Raw genomic sequence first — 24,465 nt, forward strand, 5'->3', positions numbered from 1 at the left:
TTGCAAAACATCAAATCACCTTACTAAACTGTTCTTTAAAATATGTTAAAATATGTGTTAAAATACTGGAACCGGAGTCCACAGATTAAAATTACCTGAGAAATTCTAAGATTACATATAAATCTTATTAATTATGTTTCCATACATGTTTGTTGGAGGAGAAAATGAAATGTTGACAAAATGCATTCAGATGTAAGTTTCCAAACAGTTTCAAGGCTGGTAATCGGTAGTAATTCCTGATTTTGTTAGAGGAAAGGAAGTCTTGCAATAATCTCTATTTTGCACAAGCTTATACTATTGGCTTTTGTTGGTTAAAATTTGATCTGCATTGGGGTGATTGGAGTGGGCAGTCATGTAGCCCAGGACATCTTTTACATCCTCTCTTTTGTTAAAGTACTGGAGCCAAAGCATCAAAATTATGTCTTGTGCCCTGGTCTTCTATGGAGAGTTCTTAAGTGCTTACGGTCTTTAGCGTGTGGCTGACACATCTATTTATTGCCTAAGCACGTGTCACCGTCACCTAAAATTAGAAGCTTTGCCTGAACTGTACTAGAAAGAGATTAGATTAAGTTCATTGAACTGATCTTTTTCAGTGGTGTTACTGCAAAACTTAAAAGACAAAGCGACTGCTGCTGCCCCAGACATTCAAATTTGTCTTTTTTTCCCCCAAACAATGCCTTTTTAGAGTTTTTTTTAACATTTTCTCTTCACTTCAAATCTTCTCACTGTTGATAGTGGTATTCTTAACAACTTTGTAGTTCTATTTAACAGATTTGCTGGCCTGCAGCACAATAGACTAATGTGATTTTTATGGTACTAGCATGCAATGGGATAGTTTGCCTCCTGGAAAATGGGATATTCAGATGCCTCATTCAGCCTTTGTCTAAGCAAAAGCTATTGCCTTGTCCCAAGACATTTTCTTTACAAATGAGCTTTCCATCTTGTTGTGGAAATTGTAAATATGCATGGTCTGTAGTTTAAGTTTTCCACCTTCCTGAGTTTTGCTTTTATTGGTTTTTCAAGTAATTTGAAAACATTAGGGTTTATTTTTCACCCTCACACTTACTGTTTCCCAGTATTTTAGTTAGAGCAAGGTGGGAAACTGGTTTGTGATAGCCTGTGGGGTTTAATCATTGTTAGAAACATTGTTGTAGAGAATTTCTAGGAACATTAAGGTTTTATTTTTTTGTAAATATATATATGTATTAATGGTTTGCCTTCTTTTCTTTCTGGAACTAATTTTTTGCTTGCTTGTACTCTCATACTTAATCCTTCTGTTCCATTGCCTTTCTTAACTCTGCAGGATGCACGTACTGGTCCTGCAGGCACTTAGTGTAAGCAGAACTCCACTGATGTGAGTAGCCGATATGATTATTCACATCAATAAAAAAAGGAATCTCCACATGCATGTATATTTTTCAGGGTATGTGAAGCATTATTTGCTGGATGAGCAAAAAGGCCAAAGTGATGGAGACAGGAGAAAAATTACTAGTGTTGGCCAGGTTCTTCAGTTATTTACGTGGAAATGATACATTAATAGTTGAATATTCTTTTTTATTGTCATGAATTATATTATTTAGAATATTTACAAATGGATAGGGAATACAATCCTTTCACTTTTATTCTGTTAAAATTGATAACAGACTATGACAGTCTCTAGCAAAAAGCATAAAATGTTTAATTATTTTATTATGGAGGATCGTAGAATGGTGAAAGCATAAACGGAAATCTTCAGGGAGATGTGTGCCAATGCTGCCTGTAGATTATTAGATGGTTTCTCTTGAGAGAGGCAGTGAACTTCACAGCAGCAGGCAAAAGGAAGAATGACTCAACAACATATAAAATGAAAGAAAAGCTATTGCCTTTCCACTCTGTTTGATCTTTAATCAAATAGCTGTAGCATTTGAAGAAGTATCAAACACGTGATACATCTGGGAGTTCTTTTCTTCTTAGATCCTGTTCTATCTAGAGATCTCTGGTTGAGTGTGTAAGATGGATAGGGCGTCCGCAAGCAAAAAATATTCTCTGTTTGGGGACTCGTGATGAAACTTGCTGCTGCCGCATAAGCTCATTCAGTTTTCCTGTGGTATCTTTTATTCACGTCATTTTCATTCAAGAGATGGAATACTTTTCTAAAGTTCTTCCGTCTATAAACTCCTCTCACCTTGAAATAAAAGAAAAGCAAATGTTAATAAGTGTAATAAAACAGAGAGATTCTGGCCAAATGAGCCCATTGGTGTATAGAAGGTGCTAAGGACTGTATAGAATTTGGCTCGTTGCCTTCCAGTGCAATGTTTTATTTTACATATCTTTGTAGCTCATAAACCCAGTAACTTTGGTCACTAAAATAATTTTTTGTTCCAGAATAGAACTCTCATGTTTTTTATGTTAAGCCTGGAATTTGTCTAGCCTGTTTAGTAATAATTGTCTGGGGCACTAGTATTTTTTAAGTGGATTAGTTCTTCTGCTCTGAGAAATGAAACTTCATCTGTTTCTTAATTCAACAAATTATATTGAATAAGCATAAGAATAAATTATTAACATGCAAACTCATATTCATTTTGGTTAACCAAGAAATAAACTTTTTTCTTGGTCTCCCTTATAATTGAGTTTCTCCTTGCTCCTCCAGAATACGTTGTTTTCAGTATTGTATACAAACTATGAAACTATTGAAGACAACATGGGTAAAGAGTCTCTTTCACTTAGACACCTCATAAAAGCCATCAGTTAATTCAAAGAGAATATTTTCTGTTTTCTTCAAAGTAAAGACAGTGTTTTGAAACAACAGTGAGTTTCCCAGGGACTCCTTGTGTTCAGATTCATGTCCTAAAGGCTTAAATAGATACTGTATGTTTTATGAAGTGAGGTTCTTGTATGATTCCTTATATCTGATGAGACCTGAGGTTTGTCTTTGTGGAGAAAAGAACTCTATTTTTCTTACAGCTACGTTTAAAGTAAATTGAGGCAAAATCGTTTGAGGTGGATACTGCCCTGCCTCAATCTGTTCTGAATTTGTATATGGAGAAAAAACACAAGAGGCTAATTTGAGCAGCAAATAAGAATCTTAACAAGATCAAGGTAATTAATACTTCCTTTGCTTTGGAAGTGCCCATGATAGAAAGGTGCAGCAATCAGATTGTCATGGATGAAGATGGGTTGACCATCTGTAATAGTGTCAGGGGCATAGCATTGTTGTGAGAATCTTACCAACCCTGCAGAATGAGAAATTTGATTCAGACACGGGGAAATCTGTGGTATTGTTTGACTTGCTACTTTTGTATTTCAAGAATCTCAATGACACATTGATATCTTTATGCAAATGTAATATGAGATTAGAAAGATTTAAGAGTCAATTGGTTGGGGAGAGATTTAGTTTAGGTGTTTTATTAAAGCTTTGCAGATTTTTTTTTCGTTTTCCTCCCCAGTAAAGATGTAATAAGGCATGCTGAAATCTTCCAGTGCCCTGTGGCAATGAAAGACTTTGTGGTTGTGGTTGTTCTGTGAGCTTCTCCTAGGGGTTGGAACCTCTGAAATATTTTCAAAGTGAAATTAGTTTCTGAACTCCTGAATACAAGACTGGATATTCAGTTTACACCCAAACTCATTCAGGATGTGCACTTTATTAAATGAGGCTTTTGGCATAAAACTTAACAGACTCTTTTGGTTTGGGGAAAATGTGAAGATTTTTCTCAAGTCTTTCTCGGAGATGTATTACTTGAGTGAAAGTTCTGCTGGTGGCCGCATCCCAGGATCTTAAGTTTGCAGTACTGTGTGTAAGCTGAAGTAATAATTTATAGCAAAGTGAAAAGATAGCAGTGCAGAGGGATGCTCATTGGACTTAACCAACAGTGAATTATAAAGCAATATGCATTATCTAAGCCCTGTGGGTAAATAATGAATCATGGTGTAAATGATCTCTAAAAGTATTGTAGTATTTTTCTAAAAAAATTCTCCTCTTTATTTGAGAATTTCTTATTTTTCCACCATCAAAAACATGTCTTCAATATGAAATACAACTACTTTATTTACTTGTGAGCTGATTTTTTTGGGGGGTAAGATTACTTCGTCTATTATTATTCTCCTTTTTTTCAATTCTCTAGAATCTGACTTTAATTAATTTATTTTGTCCCACAACCCTTAGCCATCTGTATACTTGAGTTCTGACTGTTTTACATTATGCAAGCTGTAGGCAATGCACAGCTCCTAACCCAAAACCCCAGAAGCTGTCATGTATTTTTCATATGATTTGTAGAAAGGGCAATCTCTCATCACGAAAAAAGGGTTGTGGTGGTGAAATGTCACCTGCAGCTGAAACATTAGCTGTGCATGATATAAATACTATGAATAAATAAATTGCAGAGCTGTGCAGCTGCTTTACCTTGAAACTATATCTGGGGAAAATGCTGTACTTTGAGCAGAAGAGCTTAGTTTACTGTGCCAGTTCAGAGGGCGAGACCCAGTTGGCAAGGATAGCTGGCAACATCCTTTGTCTGTCATTTCTACTGCAGCTCTCCTATTTCTGTGATTAATTATTGCCCAGATGCAGAAGTCACCATGAAAACCAACGTGAGGTATTTTATTCTCTGAAAGTTAGTATCTGGTTAGTTAGTTGTCAAATCATTGCTTGTGATGCTCCAGTCAGTGGTTCTTGTGCATCTTTTGCTAGGGGTTTAAATTTGAAGATTTAAAACTTCCTGGGTTAATCTCTCTGAGGCCATGAAGTGTTTTATGCACAATCTGCAAATGGTCAAAGGAGTTAAATATGTTATGAATAAATAACGGCCTTCTACTTAAAACATATATCTATAATATTAATATAATATTTCCTCTATTTTTAAAGGCATTTCAGTTCTCTTTCATGTTGTAGAAAAGTTCTGACAGGCTGACAGTAAGCTACTGTGGGCATAAATACTGAACAAAAACTGGAAAAAAAAATCAAAATTATTAGCAGAAAAACACTCATTTACTTGAGATTATGGAGGATGGCTTAGATCTCCAGGTGGAAGGTGTCACCCTTTACAGCATATATACTGACCAGAGACCAATGTAGCCATAACGTTCACAACAATCTAGATCTCTCCACCCCCTGAAGAAATCCTGTTGGAGGAAAAATGCTTATCAGGGAAACAGCTGAGCTCCTTGTAGCCTTCTCTGCGTTATAAATGTCCTCTGAGGGAGAAGAGATGACTGTGTGAGGATCAAACATGGAATATTTACATGTCAACAGCAATTTACATTTTCATGATCTTTGATGAAGGACAGGAGCACAACACACCATATCTGTTTCATCACGACATCTAGTACTGGTGGAGATGTTAGGATTTCTTGAAGGGTTGCCTTAGGGAGGACAGAATGATGGAGCATCCTTCAGGATATGATCTTAGGAAGCCCTCAGAGGACTTATGTTGCAGTCACTGAGAGCTCGAGGAAAGATACAGCAAGTGAGCCTGGGTGACTCAGTTGTTCTGTGAGGACAGTCAAGCCTCTGTCACTAAAGTGCTTATCTTTTGGGATTGTCCTGGTGATCAAGTCAGAATGGCTTGGGAATTGGTGTTCTGTATGAAAACAGAATGGGAAAAAAAAAAAAAAGAAAATATTATGGCAGGTGACTAGAAATAGTAGAAATCGTGGACTTCAGATCTCCAGAGATGTCTGCATTGATTATGTCCAGAGCAGCCTGATCTGTGCATTTTCAGCTGAGCACAGGGTGATCTCTTGTGGTAAATTGCATGGAAATTACTATAGTAATATTTTGGCTGTCAACTAAGGTGTCTTCTTTAAGTGATCCGTATCTTTGCGTCTCTTCCTGTGCACCAGCCCTGTCTACCCATCTCTATTCCTTGATGAGCAGTAAAGACAGACTTCCCTCAGCTACTCAGTTTTCTCGTTAGCAGGTCTTCAGAGTTTGGTGGCCATTTAATATTTTGGATCCAAAACAAGCATTTTTTTTTCCATGATAATTGTAGAACAGCTGTGTCCTCTCTTTATTTCTTTTTGGGAGATGTTATATGCCATACCTGACAACAAGGGGAAACGGAGCTCTACAGCTTTTTGAATTAACATCAGCAGGGCAGCAATCTTGCTTATGAAAAGCTAGAAATAAATAACGTAGAACAAGCTTTCAGAAACTTCAGCATGCAAATATAATAAGTGAAAAATACATTTGTTTAGGTGTGCATAGGCAAGGAAAGTAGGTGCTAGTAGGTGCTTCTAAAGTAATGTTTATGTTTGCAGTTAGAGGACGATTTTGAGAGAAACAAATTATTTTTTAAAAAAATACAGAGTACAAGGGTGTTTTTTCCTCCCCCAGAACAGAGAGCTGCCAATATATAAACATTTCAGAGAGAATTTTACACCACCTCATCTTTATGTCAGGCAGCATTTAATGGTTGAATGATCTCCTGCCCCAGGACTTGGCAGCTATCCTCCAGGGGCTGACTTTGAGGATTACAATGACAGTCTATCAGTGGATCTTTTCCAATATAAACTAGCCTAGGACTGGTTGCTATCAACAAGTCAAGTTAACTTTATTTATGTTAGAGGCTTTCCTATGAGTATTTTATAACAATATGGAATTTTAATATCCAGAGGGGTTTTTCCTGTTGTTGGTATGATTTGGGAATGTCCTAATTAATGTGATTAAGAACAATTTACCTGATTTTTTTTCAAAATGATGTGATTTGTAACATTCAGGCCCTATTAAAATCTTACAGTACTTACAAAATTTTTTCCAATTCCTGTTTTTTACAGGTGGAAATAACACTTCAGGATATCAATGACAACCCACCAGTGTTCCCCACAGATATGCTTGATCTGACTGTAGAAGAGAATATAGGAGATGGTTCTAAAATATTGCAGCTGACTGCCATGGATGCTGATGAGGTAGGAGCATGGTTTCATATTGAGTATTTGTACTAAAAATGCTATTCTGGAAATACATGTTTTTACCTGTTCCCTTTCTCCCTGTGCGAGCTTGGCCTTGGAATTCTTTGTGGTCACACTTTAAACTGTGTTTGGCCCATTCACAATACTCTATCCAGTATCATGAAGTCACACATAGACAAACCCACACAAGAAAATAAGACAAATACTTTATTACTTGAAGACTGCTTACTGATTTATATATAATGAGTTAATGTTCTCCTAATGTCTATTAATGAACGGTTCCTCCAATAGCAAAAAACACTCCGCAATGTGGGTTGAGGTGGACTTGTTTTCAGTCTCATCATAAACCATACCTAATGACCTGGCAAAGATGTTGGACTGCCCGGCTTGATAAAGATTTATTGACATTCAGTTTAAGACCACAGCTTGAGACCTAAACTACCTTTGAAGCAGAGATTTTGTAGTTGAGCCCGATTTCAAGGTGTGCAATAAAATTAATGAGGCAAGCCTTGGAGAACAAGAAAACTTTTGATAATGCCTGCTCACCCTTTGACTAGAACTACGTAATATCAATATTATCCTTCCCTAAAAATGGTTCTGTTTCACCAAAAAGAGGGGAAAAATAATGCTGAAATATGTGCTCTCTACATGAACCTGTTTGCAAAATAGTTTTGCTTGCTTTGATTCATTACTGTGAGGACGCTGCAACTAAAGAGCTATAAAGAAACTAGCTTTTTTTTAGCTATTAAGAAACTAGCATTTGAGCAAATGATATTAAACAGTTGGCCTGTTAGCTTAGTGAGGGATATTGCAGTCTTGTTGTATGTGTCAGGCAAATATATCCACATATAATTTGATGTATTCATTTCTTTTGGAGCGTAAGTTATGAGAATGTTAATCATATTGTTTCATTCACTTGAACTGATTCTTTCCATTGGGGAAAAGCCTAAAGAGTCAATATGATCATGCAAAGAAATTTGTGTTGTCATTAGAATATCGGGTTACACATGACAACAATGAGCAATTCTTGCATTCAAATAATAAGGTAATTCAACTTCCTCAAGAGACATCTATTTCTGACCTTTTTTATGTTAGCGTGGTTAGTCGTCCTGTGATTTTTAATTGGTGTACTTAATCTTACTACTACAGAGGGAACAACTGAACACCCCCAGGAAGGGTACAAATGTGATTATGAACTTTTCATTCTTCACCTTATTTTCTAGTAACAGCCTAACATACAGACAAAAAATAGGGATTTGGAAAAGTATATATCTGTAAAAATTATTCTAGCTGGTTTGTCTTCAGATTAGGAAGAAGTAAATATTGAACTGCCATTCTCTGATGTGATATGGCAAACAGACACTTGAGATATTAAGCATTAAATTATGCTCCAGCCTCTTTTTGACCATTCCTAAACTGCACCTAATAAGTTATCCATTCTGAAATACTCCGTCCACTGGGAATTAATTTCTTACGTTAGACAGAAATAAATCTTTTTATAAAAAGGGATGATTTCCATTTCCATATCAGAACATTTGTAACTCAACCCCTTAACAAAAAGTCTAAGTGTTTTGAGCAATGTGCAGTTTAGGGTCAAGATACTTTCCTTTTCCCCCTCCCCACACCAGGTATTGCTCCTTGTTTTTCATACAATCCATATTTTTCATGTAATAGTCCTGTGACATTACATTTTTTCTGGTCTCTTTCTTTGCACAAGCAACTCTCATATGCAGCTCAGTAAACAGCATGCTGCCTCTGCTACATGTGCAGATGCTTTCAGAATCAAAGTTTTAGCTTGTAAAGGCTAAGTGACAGAAACTCTAAGAGTCATGGCCAAGTGGTGTGCAAGGACGCCTCTTAAAGTATTTGAAAATGGTAGTATGAGTATGAAGGCAGCAAATTTCACACCCATGTCTGTTATAATAAGGACATCATAGAGACCTGAGAAAAGATGTAAAGACGTTCTCTAGGTGCTAAATGGTACCAAAGGCTTTAACAATGACAGCAGTTTCTAGCATGCTGCAACTTTTGGAAGTCAGTTGTTGATGAGAAATTTCTGTACACCTTTTTAAGAGGCTTTCTTTGCATATCTGTCTTTTATTTCTCACCTAACTCATGGTTAAGCTGAAAGAGGGAAGACTTAGACTAGATATTAGGAAGAAAAAGGAGGTTGGGGTGGCACTGGCACAGATTGCTCAGAGAAGTCATGGATGCCCCATGGCTGGAGGTATTCAAGACCAGGCTGAATGAGGCTAGGAGCAACCTGATCCAGTGGAAGATGTCCCTGCCCATGGCAGGGAGATTGGAACTGGATGATCTTTATGGTCCCTTTAAGGTTGGGTTCCAACCCAAACCATACTATGATTCTGTGTAAAGTTACTAGTTTGATTAGACCAATATCACACATGGCTGTGGCTTTACCTGCACTCTCTTAGGAGGCTGCTGGCTCAACAAACAAGCGGTGAAGAATGTGGTCACCTCAAAATCTTAAATTATCATCAGATATTTCTGTTAAGCCCTGCAACTGGAAGAAATCATGTGACATCTGGTACACCTGAGCACATAGATGCTGAGCATGCTGAAGAACTGCACACAGCTCTTTAGGATTCAGCACCTTGTTTTCTTTCTAAATTTCACGTTATCAGTTAGCTCAGTCCAACTCTTGAAACAACATCCCAGAGGAAATGTTTGGCATGAGACACTCTCACAAGGTCAGGTAATTAACACATTTTCATCTCACAAATAAAAGCAGGTGTTTATCTCTGTTGATTCACTTCCTTAGGCAAGAATGTTTGAAACAGCTTTATAAAAAGTCTTTTTCCCTGATCTCTTTGATCTGTTGTTTACCGCAGAAATGTTACCCACATGCCAACAGCAGGTTTCAGCTGTGAAATCCAGGCTCTGGCCTGACACCAAGGAGGGCATGGAAAATAACTGCTCACCTACCAAAATGCTTTGCCAAGCACAGTCCGTGCATGGGGTGTAGGACGTGACCCCAGGATCTAAGATCTCTTCCCCCTCCACTTTAAAGACCAATGTCAGTATGCTAAGAAGCAAAATTTATAGCTTTTGTGGGAAATATTCCCCAAGTTAGTGTTGGGCACTCGAGGTAGCTGCTTGTATTTCCTGGACCACCCTCTTGCTGCAGCATCACAGTGTACAAACTGTCCCCAGGGGGTGGATGAAAACAGAGCTTAGGTAGCATCTCTGTTCCTAGGAAACCTCAGTCCTCAGAGCTAACACCTGTGAGGTGAATTGGTTTTCTCGTTAACAATTAAAGATACAGACTGGATGACTTTCTTAGTGTTTGTGACAAGGCAGGGCTGAGGCAAAATGCACTGTTCTCAGTATTTTTAGTGGAGATTTCCATATTTTTTTCCTACATTTTAATTTCAACCTTTCTTTTTGTGTGCACGTATGATCATTTCTTTATGTAACAACACTTTTCCTTCATTTTCCTTTTAACTAAAATGTTGAAAGTCCATATGAATCCTTTTTATTTCCAAGGACGAATGAGATGCTTTGACCCAAAAGCAAATGTATTTGACTTCCAGCACAACCCAAGAGATCAGAACTGTGATTGTAATGGCACATGATTTGTCATTTTAGGGCTGCTTCTTTACAGGGATAAACATATTTCCATGCAGAAACTAGCCTTTGAGGGGCTGCTGCAAGCACTGCTCCCACTCTCTGTTAATCGGGAAGATATTACACTGCTCAGTGATGCTGGCTTGAAATTAAAACAAGTATCAAAGCTGTTTGGTATTGACTGGATGCAACCCTTTTATGAACAGTGGAACAAAAAGTATCTGGGTAATCTTGTCATTTTACGTCTCATAAATAAAAATTGTGTGCATATGCTTCTTTACTGGGGAACTGAAGTAGGGACTGGGCAGGATGGTTGTTTATTAAAGGAAACTGTTATGAAAAATATTCGCCAAGTGCAGTTACTGGAATGATTCTTGCCTTACTGAAAATTATGATGTGGTTTTCCTGGCAAATAACTTGATTTGACCACTTCTGTTTTTGCTTAGGGAGCCAATGCCCTCGTCACATACACTATTATCAGTGGTGCGGATGATAGCTTCCACATTGACCCTGAGTCAGGAGACCTGATAGCCACCAAACGCCTGGACCGGGAGCGCCGCTCCAAGTACTCTTTGCTGGTTCGTGCTGATGATGGCCTGCAGTCCTCAGACATGAGAATAAACATCACTGTTAGTGATGTTAATGACCATATCCCCAAATTCTCCAAGCCAGTGTATTCCTTCGATATCCCAGAAGATGCTGCTCCAGGTAAAGAGAAAATGGCCCTAAAACTGACTGAATTTTTTCAATTAGAATCCAAAGGGTATTGAGGGGGAGAGGGTAGTAGAACCGTCTGACTTAGCCAGGAGACAAAAGGATCTGGAGGCATGTATCGGATATGGTGGGGAAACAGAGGAAATTACATCATGCTCAAAGTCCTCTTGTTTGGAAATCTGTATCACTAGTGATGTCAGATTTCTTTTCCATTGGAAATAGAGAAATGTTTGCCACTCAAATAAATCCTAGATGCAGAACAGGAATTATGCTTGTATCCCAGTGGAAGCCCCGGAGTGCATCTACTTAAAAAATATCAAACATAAAACCGGTAGGAGGAACAACTTACAGGATAAAAATAGTATACCCTATCATGAAAAAGATGTAATGTTGATGCTAGTATTTATTTAGTGAGCTGACTTCAGTGGATATAACTTACAGTACTTAATTCATCAAGTGTAGGATCACAAAATGGGCGATAACTGAGCAACCAGTAATACACTTGATTCCTTAGTTATATTACCTACATGTGCTTAGTTACTAAAACTGTCATCATATTTCCCTGATCTTATCTCTGACTCCTGTTTTTGACAAGGTTTTTGTAGAAAACCTAACCTTTAGATAATTAGTCCTGGTTCCTAAATATGATCACTGACTTAAGTTGTTTTCTTCTTTTAAAGCTTCTTTCATGTGCAGAAGCGTTTTAGTATTTCCAAGTTAGGTTGTAAAGTAGAAACTATTTAGATATGAAAATAGTTTTCAAAAGCTGTGCTATATTATATATCCCCAGATGAGAAATTAATATTTCTTACAATAAATAGTTTCCAGTATTTTTTAGAGAGTGCTAGTATAAAAGCAGTATCTGGTATTAATAACTGAAGCACCTTGTTCTAAGACATGGATGAACAAAGTAGATGTACATTAAACGGTGATAGCTTTCAAGCTTTTATTAGGGCTTTGACTTATAAGCATGGGAGGCTCTACATGGGACAACCAAGATTACCCTCATGCCTCCAACGCTTGCACTCTGTCACACAGACACAATCCTAAAAATCAGTGGTGTTTTGCATTAAAGAATTTCAGTGCAATCAGTGGTGCCTCAGGAATCTGATCTGGAAGTAATTGAGATGTCTGCGTAGCACGGGGCGGCTGGCAGGCTCATCCAGAGGGGAAGCACTGTGAGGTTTCCCCTTTGGGGCTCCGATCTCTATCCCAGAGAGTAATCTCCATTCCCCTTGCAGTCTGGCAGCTGCAATTGTGAATTGTACCTTCCTTGGGCCTCAGTGTGACTCTCTGCTGCACCTCCCTGACCCTGCTTGAGCTTCATACTTGCAGGAGGGTTGATAATCCCATTCAGCTCCGGTATAGCCCTCTTCACCAATTAACAATCAATAACATTAAAGTGCAAGGTAATCAAATGGATGTAAAAGATACCAGCATATTTAGCTGGATTAAAAGGCATTGTAGCACTATTCTTCATTCTAATTATAAATAGTTTTCATTGTGATGTTGCTTGAGAATAGTTAACTGTGCTTGAATGCATGTTATTCATCTGGTTCCGTGGAAAAAAAAGGAATTATTTACTTTCTTGGAAATAAGCTGATCTTAATTATAGTTAGTATTTGAAATACTAAAATGTGACACTTAATTTCCAAACTTTAGTAAGATAGGTCATTCGTACAAACACAGCTATGCAGAAATGAAAACAATGGCACAAATTCACAAGGAGTAGAATTTCAGAAAACAGGGAAGAACAAACCCCTATAAGGTTTCGAGTTTTCTAACCACAATTACCCTGTGAATGCACTTTTTCAAAAAGTAGAGCTGAGATATTTGGTATGAACTGACATTTCAGTTTCTGCATTTAGAAAGAACTGTCTAGAAGGTTTCAGAACTCATATTTGTCTGCAGACAGGAGAGGGTCCTTTAAGTCATAGAAAGAAAATACCTAGCAAGAGAAAAGGCATTTTTGCTCCAGATGATATCTAATCTACACGTGTTCCTGTTTAAAAATAAAAACAAATATTCCTGGTAATTTCTTGGAGGTTTTTTTAGTAGCCCTTTAAAATAAACATCGTCCTGAATACGGTTCCTTTCAGCTTTGAAGAACCTTCTGTAGTAATTAGTCATAGAATATTGAGACTTCAGTTTCTACCAGAGGATACCTCTTATTCTACAGAGCTGCTTGGCTCTTACCATGCCAGCAAACTGCCTTTTGTGAGTGACCAATTTTGCTGTCCTGTCGTACTGTGCAGGTTCCTTAGTGGCAGCCATTCTCGCCACTGACAACGACTCCGGTATCAATGGGGAAATCACGTACACCGTAAGTGAAGATGATGAAGAGGGTATCTTCTTCCTGAACCCTGTTACTGGAGTCTTCAACCTGACTCGTGCACTAGATTACGAAGCACAGCAGTATTACATTCTTACTGTCCGTGCAGAAGATGGGGGAGGCCAATTTACTGCTGTCAGAGTCTACTTCAATATCTTGGACATCAATGATAACCCACCGATCTTCAGCATGACCTCATATAGCACATCTTTGATGGAGAACCTGTCCCCAGGATCCGCCATTCTCAATTTCAGCGTCACTGATGCAGATGATAGTAGGTGTTTCCTCGTATTCTGTCTTTCCGATATATATGTGTTTCACCCTAGCAACATATTAGAAGACATAGTGGAAAGGGGAAATCAGGACTATCATTAGGATCCCTTCATATGCTTAAATTCACTGCATGCTGTGTAGATGGAAGTTATTTTTCTCATATTTCACGTTAGGTTTAATCAGGTGGTTTCTTCCTTATTTTTATTTTTGATAAATTAAAAATACAGTCAAATCCTGCTTTTACTTGCTGTTGCAGAAATGAGTTTCAGAGCTGTATTTTACCTAGAATATGTTACAACAGTTGAACGCCATGATTTCTCCCCTAGTGCTTAGGTTGCACATTTGAATTAGACCTAGGTGTACTTTCAGATTAAAGTTTATAATGTATATTAAATAAGGTTCTGGCAATTTTCTTAAGTGTCCACAGACATTAGTGACTTCATATAAAGTTACTCATAACACTCGTACTGACTTTACAGGTGAAGTTTATTTTTGTGACATGTTAAGCAACCCTCGCTCCTCTCAACTTGACACTGGCTCAGTAAAGCCAGTAGAAATGTCTGGTACTGAAATGTGTGCTTCAGGCACAAAGCACCTACATGCATCAAGGAATCCCAGTTGATGCACATAAAACAACTGAGCAGATCAAGTTTATTCAGTAAAAGAGTTTTTCCTCAGGAAATGCTGGGTTATTGAACTCAAACATTTTTGTGGGAGGATAAATTTTGTGCTGATGGATAGAACTTTCCATGGTAAAAATTGTGGAACTGGTTTTGAGATCAAACTGAGAAAATGTGTGAGAAGAGATTCCATAAGATAAGCCAAGAAGTTGGAAATATAACTTAGTGATATTGGGTATTCTTGCAGGAACTCTTTCACCAGTCTTGTTAAAGCTTTTATTTTATACGAGCTAACTGTAAATTGGAGGAAGAACTTGGACCTGCATCATGCATGTCCAGGGAAGGTATTTTTCCTTCAGACCTGTAGATAAATGTGTTTATGTCTAATCTTTCTCCTCTTTTATCTCTAACTTTCCTGTTAAGAGTATTATACTTGGTTTCAAATCTTTTTGGAAGTTAATTTTACTTAACCGTTATGGGTCAATTTTCCTTTTCTCTTGCACTTCATAAGTTAATTTCCATCTGCATACAGTGGACATGAACTGTATCATAGCACTGACATATCGTTTTACATTCATCATACTCTCAATTATCAAGGAAGCAAATGAGTATTTAAGGAGCACTGCAATGAAAAGTCAGACATCTTGCCTTCTATATTTTCTGGCACACTTACTTTTGTAATGGATTGCATTTAAAATTATTTCATTCCAAGAGCGTGCCAGGTTGAGTTCCCCCGTAGGACTGTAACTTAAGCCAATGTTGTGATCTATTTGTCTTTCTGTTGCAAGCCCAAACTTGTTATCCTGTATCATCTCATGTTTACCTAGAGTACAGAAATAGCTGTACTTCTCTGCATGTGCCTTCCAGCTAATGCACTCAATGCACACAATTATAATTTCATTATTTATGTTGTATGATCCCATAGCTTAAAGGAGGTCTGAAAGGGCATCGCTATATAATAAGGTGTGCCTGTTTGTTTTAGGATAAACACTGATAAAAGGCAAAAACACAGTGATAATGAAACTGCTCCAATTTTCATTTTCTTGCTCAACACTTCCCTTGGGAAACAGTAGCTATTTATCTCAGCTTGAACAATTTCATACAGAGATGCATACTAAGTGTCAGCTATAGCTCCTGGTTATTTTTGGAGCAATAAAGAACTCAGTTTCCTTAAGCACATTCTTTGTGGTTTTTTTTTCTATACCAAATTAACAGGAAAAATCTCAGGGCAAAGCACATGCTTGTCTACTTGTTAAAAAGTATAGCAAGATATTCCTGCAGGCAAAACCCAGTGACATTTCATAGTTAGACTCTACAGGTATTTACAGAAGAGGGGAAAGTCTCATTGATAAATAAATACAAATAGAAGCAAGACCCTTAAAATAACATTGTCATGAAGATGGTGGCTCCATGTCTAAGTGCTCACTCAGATTAACCTTCAGATTAAATAAACCTAAAGCTCAGGAAAAAGGATACCCCTACATATTCCCCCTTAGAAAAGTCCTGATGCAAACACGGGAACATGGGGTAGATGAGGTGCACAATGATAGCTTGGCATGCTGTGTTTAAAAAGAATAGTTCATTAAGTGGCAGTTCTGGTCACACTGGTATTTATCCTTCTGTTTCTCAGTTCAATTTGTATAAGTGTTAGCAGCATTGAAACCTAGAGAATACAGTACAAGGAATAAAAAAGGTACATGGAGGTGACATAAAGAAGCAGGAAGTTTTGTAGGAACATGCGCAACCACAAAACACACTAGAAAAAAAGAATATTTTTTTTAAAAGAATAATTTTCTTCTGTGACATCTAATTCCTACCCATCTCAAAGTCAATTGACAAAAATCTTTAATTTTCAGAAAGTGCTTTACTGAAATCAGAAGACTTTCGTCCATGTGATTACTGATTCGAAAATAGAGCTGAATAAAAAATAGACTAGCAGTAAAGTTTTACAGTACTTGACTTGATCAAAGTAATGTAGAAACACTAATACTGGCATATAAATGTATTAATTTCTTTAACTGCATTAAAATATTTTGTCCTTCATGTTTGGTTCTATATATTTTATAATTAAGTTCCTACAAGAGGAAAAGAGAGAGAAAGATGCCAATTAGAGTAGTCACTGGAGGGAAAACAAGTAAGACTAGGGTCCCCAAGTCTGAGCAAAATCAACAGCAGAGATTAATAAATCTAATACAGGAATAATTTTATTATCAAAGGAATTCAGTCAGAGGGAAAAGAGCTTCTGAGTAAAAGCGACAAAATGCAAAGCAAAATACTCAGTTACTTAACCAGACAGCTTGGTTTCTTTGCATGAAAATACAAGTTTGAGGGGTAAATTAGTAGTGAATGGTCTGTTAATCTATTAATCTTAAATCACAGTCTTTATGACTTTAAACAAGAAGATAATACATTTCAAAATTAATTGAACTAGGAGTAACATAAAGATATATAGATAGATGTATCTGTATACGTATGTATTAATGAGACAAGACTCATTTAATTTAGGTGTTCCCAAGAATTAGTTGTTTAGAGAGAGCTCTGAAGTTAAGTGGTAACATACATATGTATTTAAGGTCATTACACAGCCTTGTAAAGATTCAGAATGCATTTCCCTTACCAGAATTATAAATCTCTCCCTTGACCGTAATTGCTAGTTATGTTTCAATCATAAGACGAGGGCTGTTCATCTGATATTTTGGAATACCATTCCATGTATGGGAAGCATACTTCTCTCCAGTATTCACTCTTGGCTTGCTCCAGCTAGGCTTGGGAGTTTCTGATTGTGGTTTTTTTCAATTGAATGGAAGAATTCATGAAATAATTACATTAATAATAATGTTGCTTAGTTGAACTGGGGAGAATGGAAGAAAACAGCTGTTCGGTGAGCAGCAGAACTATAAAGTCTTGGTTTCTTAAGGAAAACCCTTCAAAACTTTTATCCATAACCACTATAGATGGAGAAAAATTATGCATGTTGCCACTGTGCAGTTCCTACTGAATGAAATACAGAGATGAGCTCTGCTGCCCATTCCCTCTGCAGCTGCTCCAATTAACATCCTTCTCTCTCTCTCTTCAACTCTTGTCAGAAAATAATTATTTCAAAGGCTTCTGCTCCACTGTGAAACTTGATGGAAATTAGCTGGTGGATTCAAAAATGGTGATAAGGAGGCCAACCAGGCAGCACAATCATACAGTACTCATTTCCATAGGAAAAGAGGCCAGAAACATTTGTATCTAGGTCAATGGGATAAAGTAATATTCTCTGCCTTTGTTCTCTCTGCCCCACCAGGCACCAACTCGCAGCTGTCCTTCAGCATCACATCTGGGGACAGTGCGGGGCAGTTTGGCATCGACAACAGCGGGGTGCTGAGTATCAGACAGCCTTTGGACCGGGAAAGCCAGTCTTTCTACAGCCTTGTTGTGCAAGTCCATGACCTGGCCCCTCTCCCAGCCTCCAGATACACAAGCACAGCCCAAGTTTCAATTATTCTGCTGGATGTCAATGACAACCCACCAAGCTTTATCTCTCCAAAGTTGACCTATGTCCCAGAAAACACGCCAATAGATACGATTGTGTTCAAAGCCCAGGCAACCGATCCCGACAGCGGTCCTAACAGCTACATCGAATACAGTCTGCTCCGGCCCCCGGGAAACAAATTCAGCATCGGCACTATTGATGGTGAAGTGAGGCTTACTGGAGAGCTCGACAGAGAATCCGTGTCCAACTACACCTTGATTGTGGTAGCAACAGACAAGGGTCAGCCATCCCTTTCTTCATCGACAGATGTGGTGGTTGTAGTCCTGGATATTAACGACAACAACCCGCTTTTTGCCCAGAAGCTTTACAAAGTAGAGGTGGGGGAAAATACTTTGACAGGGACGGATTTAATCCAGGTGTTTGCTATGGATGGAGATGAAGGTACCAACGGGCAGGTCCGCTATGCCATCGTGAGCGGAGATGCCAATAACGAGTTTCGAATTGATTCTGTGACAGGGGTGATAACAGTTGCCAAGCCTTTGGACAGAGAGAAAAAGCCCTCCTATACACTGACTGTTCAATCAGCTGACCGTGGAAGCAGCCCTAGGACTGATACCACGACAGTCAGTATTATTCTGAAAGATGTCAATGATTATATTCCCACATTTGAACTTTCACCCTACTCTGTGAATGTCCCTGAGAATTTGGAGATGCTCCCAAAAGTTATTCTTCAGGTGAGTGTATTCAGAAATAAATATGTACCTCCTACAATTAGTAGCATGCCTCTGTGCATAGTGTTAATGTATAAAATTAAAAAGATGAAAGACAATTGAAAAGTTGCCTTTTGGCTGTAATCTAACATGCAGCGGTTGTTGGCTTGTTTTCATTTTTGTTTGTTTGGTTAGGGTTTTTTTCCTTGTTTTTTACCAAAAGTTTATTTTATATTTTGAAGTTTTCTTTGTGTTTTCCCTAGCTATCTTCCTGCCTGCACTATGACTTATAAGAGTTTGCTCTGTCTTTCATCTCAGTCTCAACTTCCATGCAACAAATATCTCAGTCTGATCATTACCTTCATGGAATGAGGTTCTGTGACAGACATTGAAAATTCACTAAATGGGTTCAGCTGGCAGGACATGCAATGGTTGCCTTGATATGGAGCTCGGCCTATACTAGATCATCTGTGGTTTTCACTGAGCCCCAGACAGTCTTTACTATATTTATGCTTAAGAAATATAAATATTTGACTATTTAGTAATTTCAAACTACACTTTTAAGTCCATTACCACTGTGTTAAGTCATTTTTACAATTATAGCTAATTTATACTAGCCTTTAAAGCACTTGGATTAATTTGATCTGTTAATTTGGATGATTGTCATAGAGAATATTTCCTCTATCCCAATAAAATTTTACAGACCCTGCACTCATCAATTCCTGATAATTCTTCCCACTCGTTTGTTTTGCTTTTGTAGGTTGTAGCAAGGGACGATGATCAAGGCCTAAACAGCAAGCTTACTTATGTGCTGGTGGCTGGAAATGAAGAAGGAGCCTTCACTCTCTCAGCCAGTGGAGAGCTGCGCTTGGTGCAGAGCCTGGACCGAGAGGCAAAGGAGCAGTACGTACTACTGATCACAGCTGCTGATGCAGGTAAAACAAACAAGCTTTCCCTTCCAGTGAAATTTCATTATTGCTTGAAAGCATTGCATTCTGAACAGAAGAGAAATATTTTCATTTTGGTCTGAAAATTTAGTGGAAGGAGTGTGGTACTCACACTTCAGTTTATCTCCCTGTGGGAATGGCTGGGCTTACCTGATGTCAAAGGGAGTTTGGTTTCTGGAAATCCAGATTTTATCCCTTCGCCCAGTTGTCTGTTGTTATTAGGACTCCCTAGAGATGATAGGTAGGTTGGTTTTCACCCTGCAGTAGTAAGTGGTCCTACCCTGCAGCAGTAAGTGATCTTGAAAGCCTCATGCATAGCAATGAAAAAACAATATAAATATCGATAAAACTGAACATAATGTTTCCATCAGAAGTGTGCAGACAGATCAAATCAAGGGCTAGAAAACAGCCATGGACTAATCAGCTAATCTTACTGAAATCTTGCCCCTGGAAAGTAATAACAATTTACATTTTACCATTTTAATCTTCTCTGCTCTGCTCAGCATCCAGTTGTATGTTAGCTCCAGAATCCCAAATGTATTCCAGTTTCCCTCAGTTTAAAACAGGATGTGAATTCTTGCTTCAAAGACCAGTTGAGCCTTCACTTCAAGTGTCTAAGCACTAAGCTTTGGTGTCATTTTTTTGTATGAATATTGTAACTAAGTCATTGTGCATCATATTCTGGACTGACCTCTGGTTCCTCACAGTCTGATGAATTTAATTTACAGCAGAATCATTTCTAATAATAAACTAGAAGCAAACCCAACTTGTTGACAAGTGGATACAATTTTGTTTTCTGCATATTGTGTGCCGTATCTTGTGTCAGTGACAATATCTATGGCTATATTTTCCTATTGCAGCAGTGCTCAGATATTTCACAGTCTGAGCACAGCTGAAACTGTGAAACACAATTTTAGGACCTGACGTATCATTTGTCTTTGGCTTTGGCTAGAGATCCTGTATGCTTTGGGTTTTTTTTTTTCCCCCTGGCTTTCCATTACTCTGTAGCTGCATACTGCTCACTTGTGGCTTGGATTGCTTGGGCTTGAATGTCCTTATGCTCCTTCAGAAGCGGAGACTGGATATGTAAGGAAAGCAGAGATCCTTGATGTCTGTTTACTCTCCCAGTCCAAGTTGGCAGGAGTCAGTTAGGGCTGTACAGAAGTTCTTAGCTCTATATACAAAATACCTGAAGTCTGTCCTGATAAGTGATGTCACATAGCCAACAAATATTGTCATTTCTGGAAAAGGAGTGGAGCAAGTTGTCAGTTGTAACCTGTGCCTAGCATTGTAAACCAAAAGTTGGACAGGAGCACAATCTTTTCCTAAACTCTAGTTCCTAAATATGAAATCCAGGAGATGTACTCAACCATTCCAAATGAAAATATTTATTTATGTTGGGAGATATTGGAGTTTCCGATAATCTAGGGGAGACCTTAAAACATGAAGTGTTCATGGAGACTTTGCACTAAGTGGCTGGCAAGAACAGCTGCATGTTGCATTAGTTCCTGTATTTAAACATACAGATATTATGCTGATTTAATTCTGGTTGAAGCAAGTTTGATTGTTTGGTTTTTAATTTGCTATGTTCTCATAAAGGAAACTCACAAGTTATTATTTCCTCCTATTATTTCCTTTTGTGAATAGGTACTAGCAAAAGTGTTCAGAAGCAGATGTTCAATAGTAACTTTAAGCCAAATTTAACTCTTCAACTGTGTGCAAGTTTACAGTCGGACTAATCCACAGTTAGTGATTTGGTATAGTTTTCAACCAGGCTTATGAATAATGTTAGATAATATCTTCTGATCAGACTGGAGATTGTCTTTAAATTCGTACCATCAAACAATACATTTAAAACTCTTTTAGTCATGATTTTTCTAAGCTAAAGCATCACAGGAATATGTCCAGCTTCCGTAGAAGTCAATGCCAAAACACTACTTGATTTTGTGGAAGCAGGACGTAGTCATAATAGATACTTAAGCATGTGATATATTTCAAGTACTTTAAGAAGTTCTAGGGGATTCTTGTTATGTTTGATTTAGTCATACTGAAATCAAGCAGTCTAGATGGTAAAGAACACTGTGGCATATAATTTGTTGGAGACCTTAAAAAGCCATGTTTGTTACAACAACGTGTAACAAACGGACCAAGTTACAGACTAGGATTTCTGTCGAGCTGCATCTCAAAATTTATGTTCCTGTAAATTACATTATCATACACAGAATGTACTTCTGTAGATGTTTGGCAGCTGAGTTGGGAAAATATTATGTAGGAGGAAGACTTTCTAAAAGCGTTGCAGCTTATCAGAATAAGAATGTTATTACTTTAAAATATACAAAACGGTACAATAGCTACCAGTATAGATTTGTGATGGATGCCTAGGTAGTGACACATTAACCTGTGGTAGCTGGTACCTGCTTCATTAAATCAAGTAGTTCTGCCTGTACAAGCAGAAAGATGGCAATGACACAATCTTGAAATGGGTAAGAAAAGTGTTTTGAATATTATGTTCTTGCCCAGCTGCTAAAGGTTTATAAAACAAACTCTCAAAGGCACATCCAGCTCTTTGCCTAATGTAACTATTTCTTTGGAGTGTCTTAGTTTGTATTTGTTTGATAATGGTTAGAAAGAAGGATTTTGCATAGAGACAATTTAACCAGAAACATACATGCAAAACAGGTAGTATTCATCCGCAGGAAAGCCTGCCAAAACGTTAAAGAAAGCAGACTTGTCTGAAAATATCCACATCCATATTATCTTTGAAAATAAATCAAGGGGAAGGTATTATTCTTTGCACTTTGAGTTTGGCTTTTATTAGCTGTAATAAACAGTCTTTCAGATTGTCTTTAGGAGCCCAAGCAACAGTCTTGCCATATATGGTGCATCTTATTTAGTTGTTCTGTTTTGCAGAGATAAAAATCATTGTAGACATTCAGATGCGGTTAACTGGAGATGTCCGAGTAGTACATGAAGGGCAAAATTCTGTCTGTCTAACCCACTTCTGATGTTCCTTAGGATCTACATCTCATTTTTAATAGGCTACACTGACTAGCTTAAAATATTTAAGGATGATAACCTGCTCCTATAGAAGTCTGTGCCAATTCTTCCCCTTCCTTCAAGGAAGCAAACGTAATGCATGCTTACAAGCACCTTTAGACAGAAGAACTGATGGATTCTCAACTTGATTTTGGCCGTGTCAATGGTCTTCCTATATATAATCAAGGCTTTTTTACTTTCCTTATGTTTATTATCACTTCGTCAACCTGTGACTGTGGTTCTTGTGGTGTTACCCAACCCCGTGTATGAGGAAGTTGGTAGAAGAAGGAGTTTTAATTTTTCATTATTTTCATCTGAAGGTGTCAGTCTGTTGTTTTGAAAACCCTCAGAAGGCTCAGCCACTTTGGTAACGTCTGTTATCTCACCCTCAGTACCTTACAGCATGTATTGGCAGCACGTACACTGAGATTATTTGTAGCCGGTGAAGGATTAGGACATTGAGAAGCAGCAGCCTGCATATGTGAAGCATTGAGCTGTTAGGGCTGTGTGGGATGTGGTACCTGTGCTAGCTCAGAAACCTCTGTATTTCAATGTGCCAGATCTCAGTCCTGGGCACATGAGAAGAGTTGTTGAGTTATTAAGATGTTGAGCTGCTCGTATGAATGTTGGACAGGTCAGATGCAGACTGCCGGTGGGATTATATGCAATGGAAATTCAGGGAGTTGTCAAAAAGATGATTTCTCAAGAAAGGGTTCTCCTCAGGCCCGGAGAAGTCAGACACGATATATACATCATCCTGGTTTTGACCTAGGTATTCCTTGGCCTTGCCTGTCAATCCTCCACCCGGTCCCCAGGGTAGACCTTGGGTCAACATAGAGTCTTCCCTCTGCACTGGGGGAGGCAAAAGACTGATAACACATTTTCTGTTGCTTGGCTCAGTGATTTGTGGCTATGCAGCCTGCCTCATGCCCAGTTTCCACTCCGTACAAAGGTTCTTTGTTTCAATCTTATTCTATCATCACTCTTCCCTCACTTCTGCACTTCCACTTTACTCTGACTTCTGGATCTCAGATACTAGACTGCTGCTATAAGTGGTGAGGATACAAAGCATCCATCACTAGGAACGTTCAGCATCTTCTAGAGCTCTACACCTGTGACTTTGATCAAGAAATAAAATGTAATTCAACTCCAAAGTTTACCCATCCTAATTTAGAGCCCCTGCTGAAGCACAGGCCATAAGACCAGAGCGTGTGAATTATAAATACAGTGACAGGCAAAGTGATGGACTGTGGAATAGCATAATAGTGTTTAGATTGCGGATGCTCCCCCAAGATATCTGCTAACATAAATGCCAAGAAACCTACATGCTACTATTTGAATGTGTCTTCGTGGGTCTGTTTCTACCACATAAATCATTTGTTTTGCTTCGTTATACCCTTCATGGCAAAATAGTTGGTAAAAAAGACTTTCTAAATTTTTTTTTTTCACTCCATCTGGTATGGTAAACATTCAGTTCTGGCACTATGACAGGAATTGGTGCAGCTGCTTTTATCATCCCTGTCTTTAACTCTTTAAGCAGTTTCCTGGAGCAAATGTTAGCATTCCATCAGTCATTCTCCTTTTATTTATTGGTTGCAGGGATGTCAAGTAGCACATCTGGAAACCTGCTAGCGGCACAGGACTACTGTTTAAATAAACTACAACCACCATTTCTTGATTTGATTGGTCAGAATGGCACATTGCTACAATAAAACCAAAATCAAAATGTGATGTTTCTAACTAGAGGCTGTGCTCCTGTGGATTATTATTTTTTTTAATGATCTATTTACTGATTTAGATGAATAGTTTTGGAAGAAATGAGTCAGTGGACTATTATATTTAGTTAGCTGTTCTTGGTATACATCCCTGGCCCATACGAAAA

At 38.1% G+C, this 24,465-nt stretch overlaps 1 protein-coding gene across 1 annotated transcript in view; it reads left to right on the forward strand.

Moving 5' to 3' along the window:
• Window positions 1-24,465, forward strand: part of FAT4 (FAT atypical cadherin 4) — a 141,251-nt gene that overhangs the window by 63,961 nt on the left and 52,825 nt on the right. Inside the window, exons 2-6 of the mRNA XM_069854967.1 lie at window positions 6,751-6,882; window positions 10,920-11,181; window positions 13,443-13,793; window positions 17,702-18,624; window positions 19,361-19,535. Coding sequence (XP_069711068.1) covers window positions 6,751-6,882; window positions 10,920-11,181; window positions 13,443-13,793; window positions 17,702-18,624; window positions 19,361-19,535 — 1,843 coding nt within the window. The remainder of the gene's footprint in view (window positions 1-6,750; window positions 6,883-10,919; window positions 11,182-13,442; window positions 13,794-17,701; window positions 18,625-19,360; window positions 19,536-24,465) is intronic.

This window comes from Phaenicophaeus curvirostris, chromosome 4 (genome assembly GCF_032191515.1).
Source record: "Phaenicophaeus curvirostris isolate KB17595 chromosome 4, BPBGC_Pcur_1.0, whole genome shotgun sequence".
Lineage (NCBI taxonomy): Eukaryota > Metazoa > Chordata > Aves > Cuculiformes > Cuculidae > Phaenicophaeus > Phaenicophaeus curvirostris.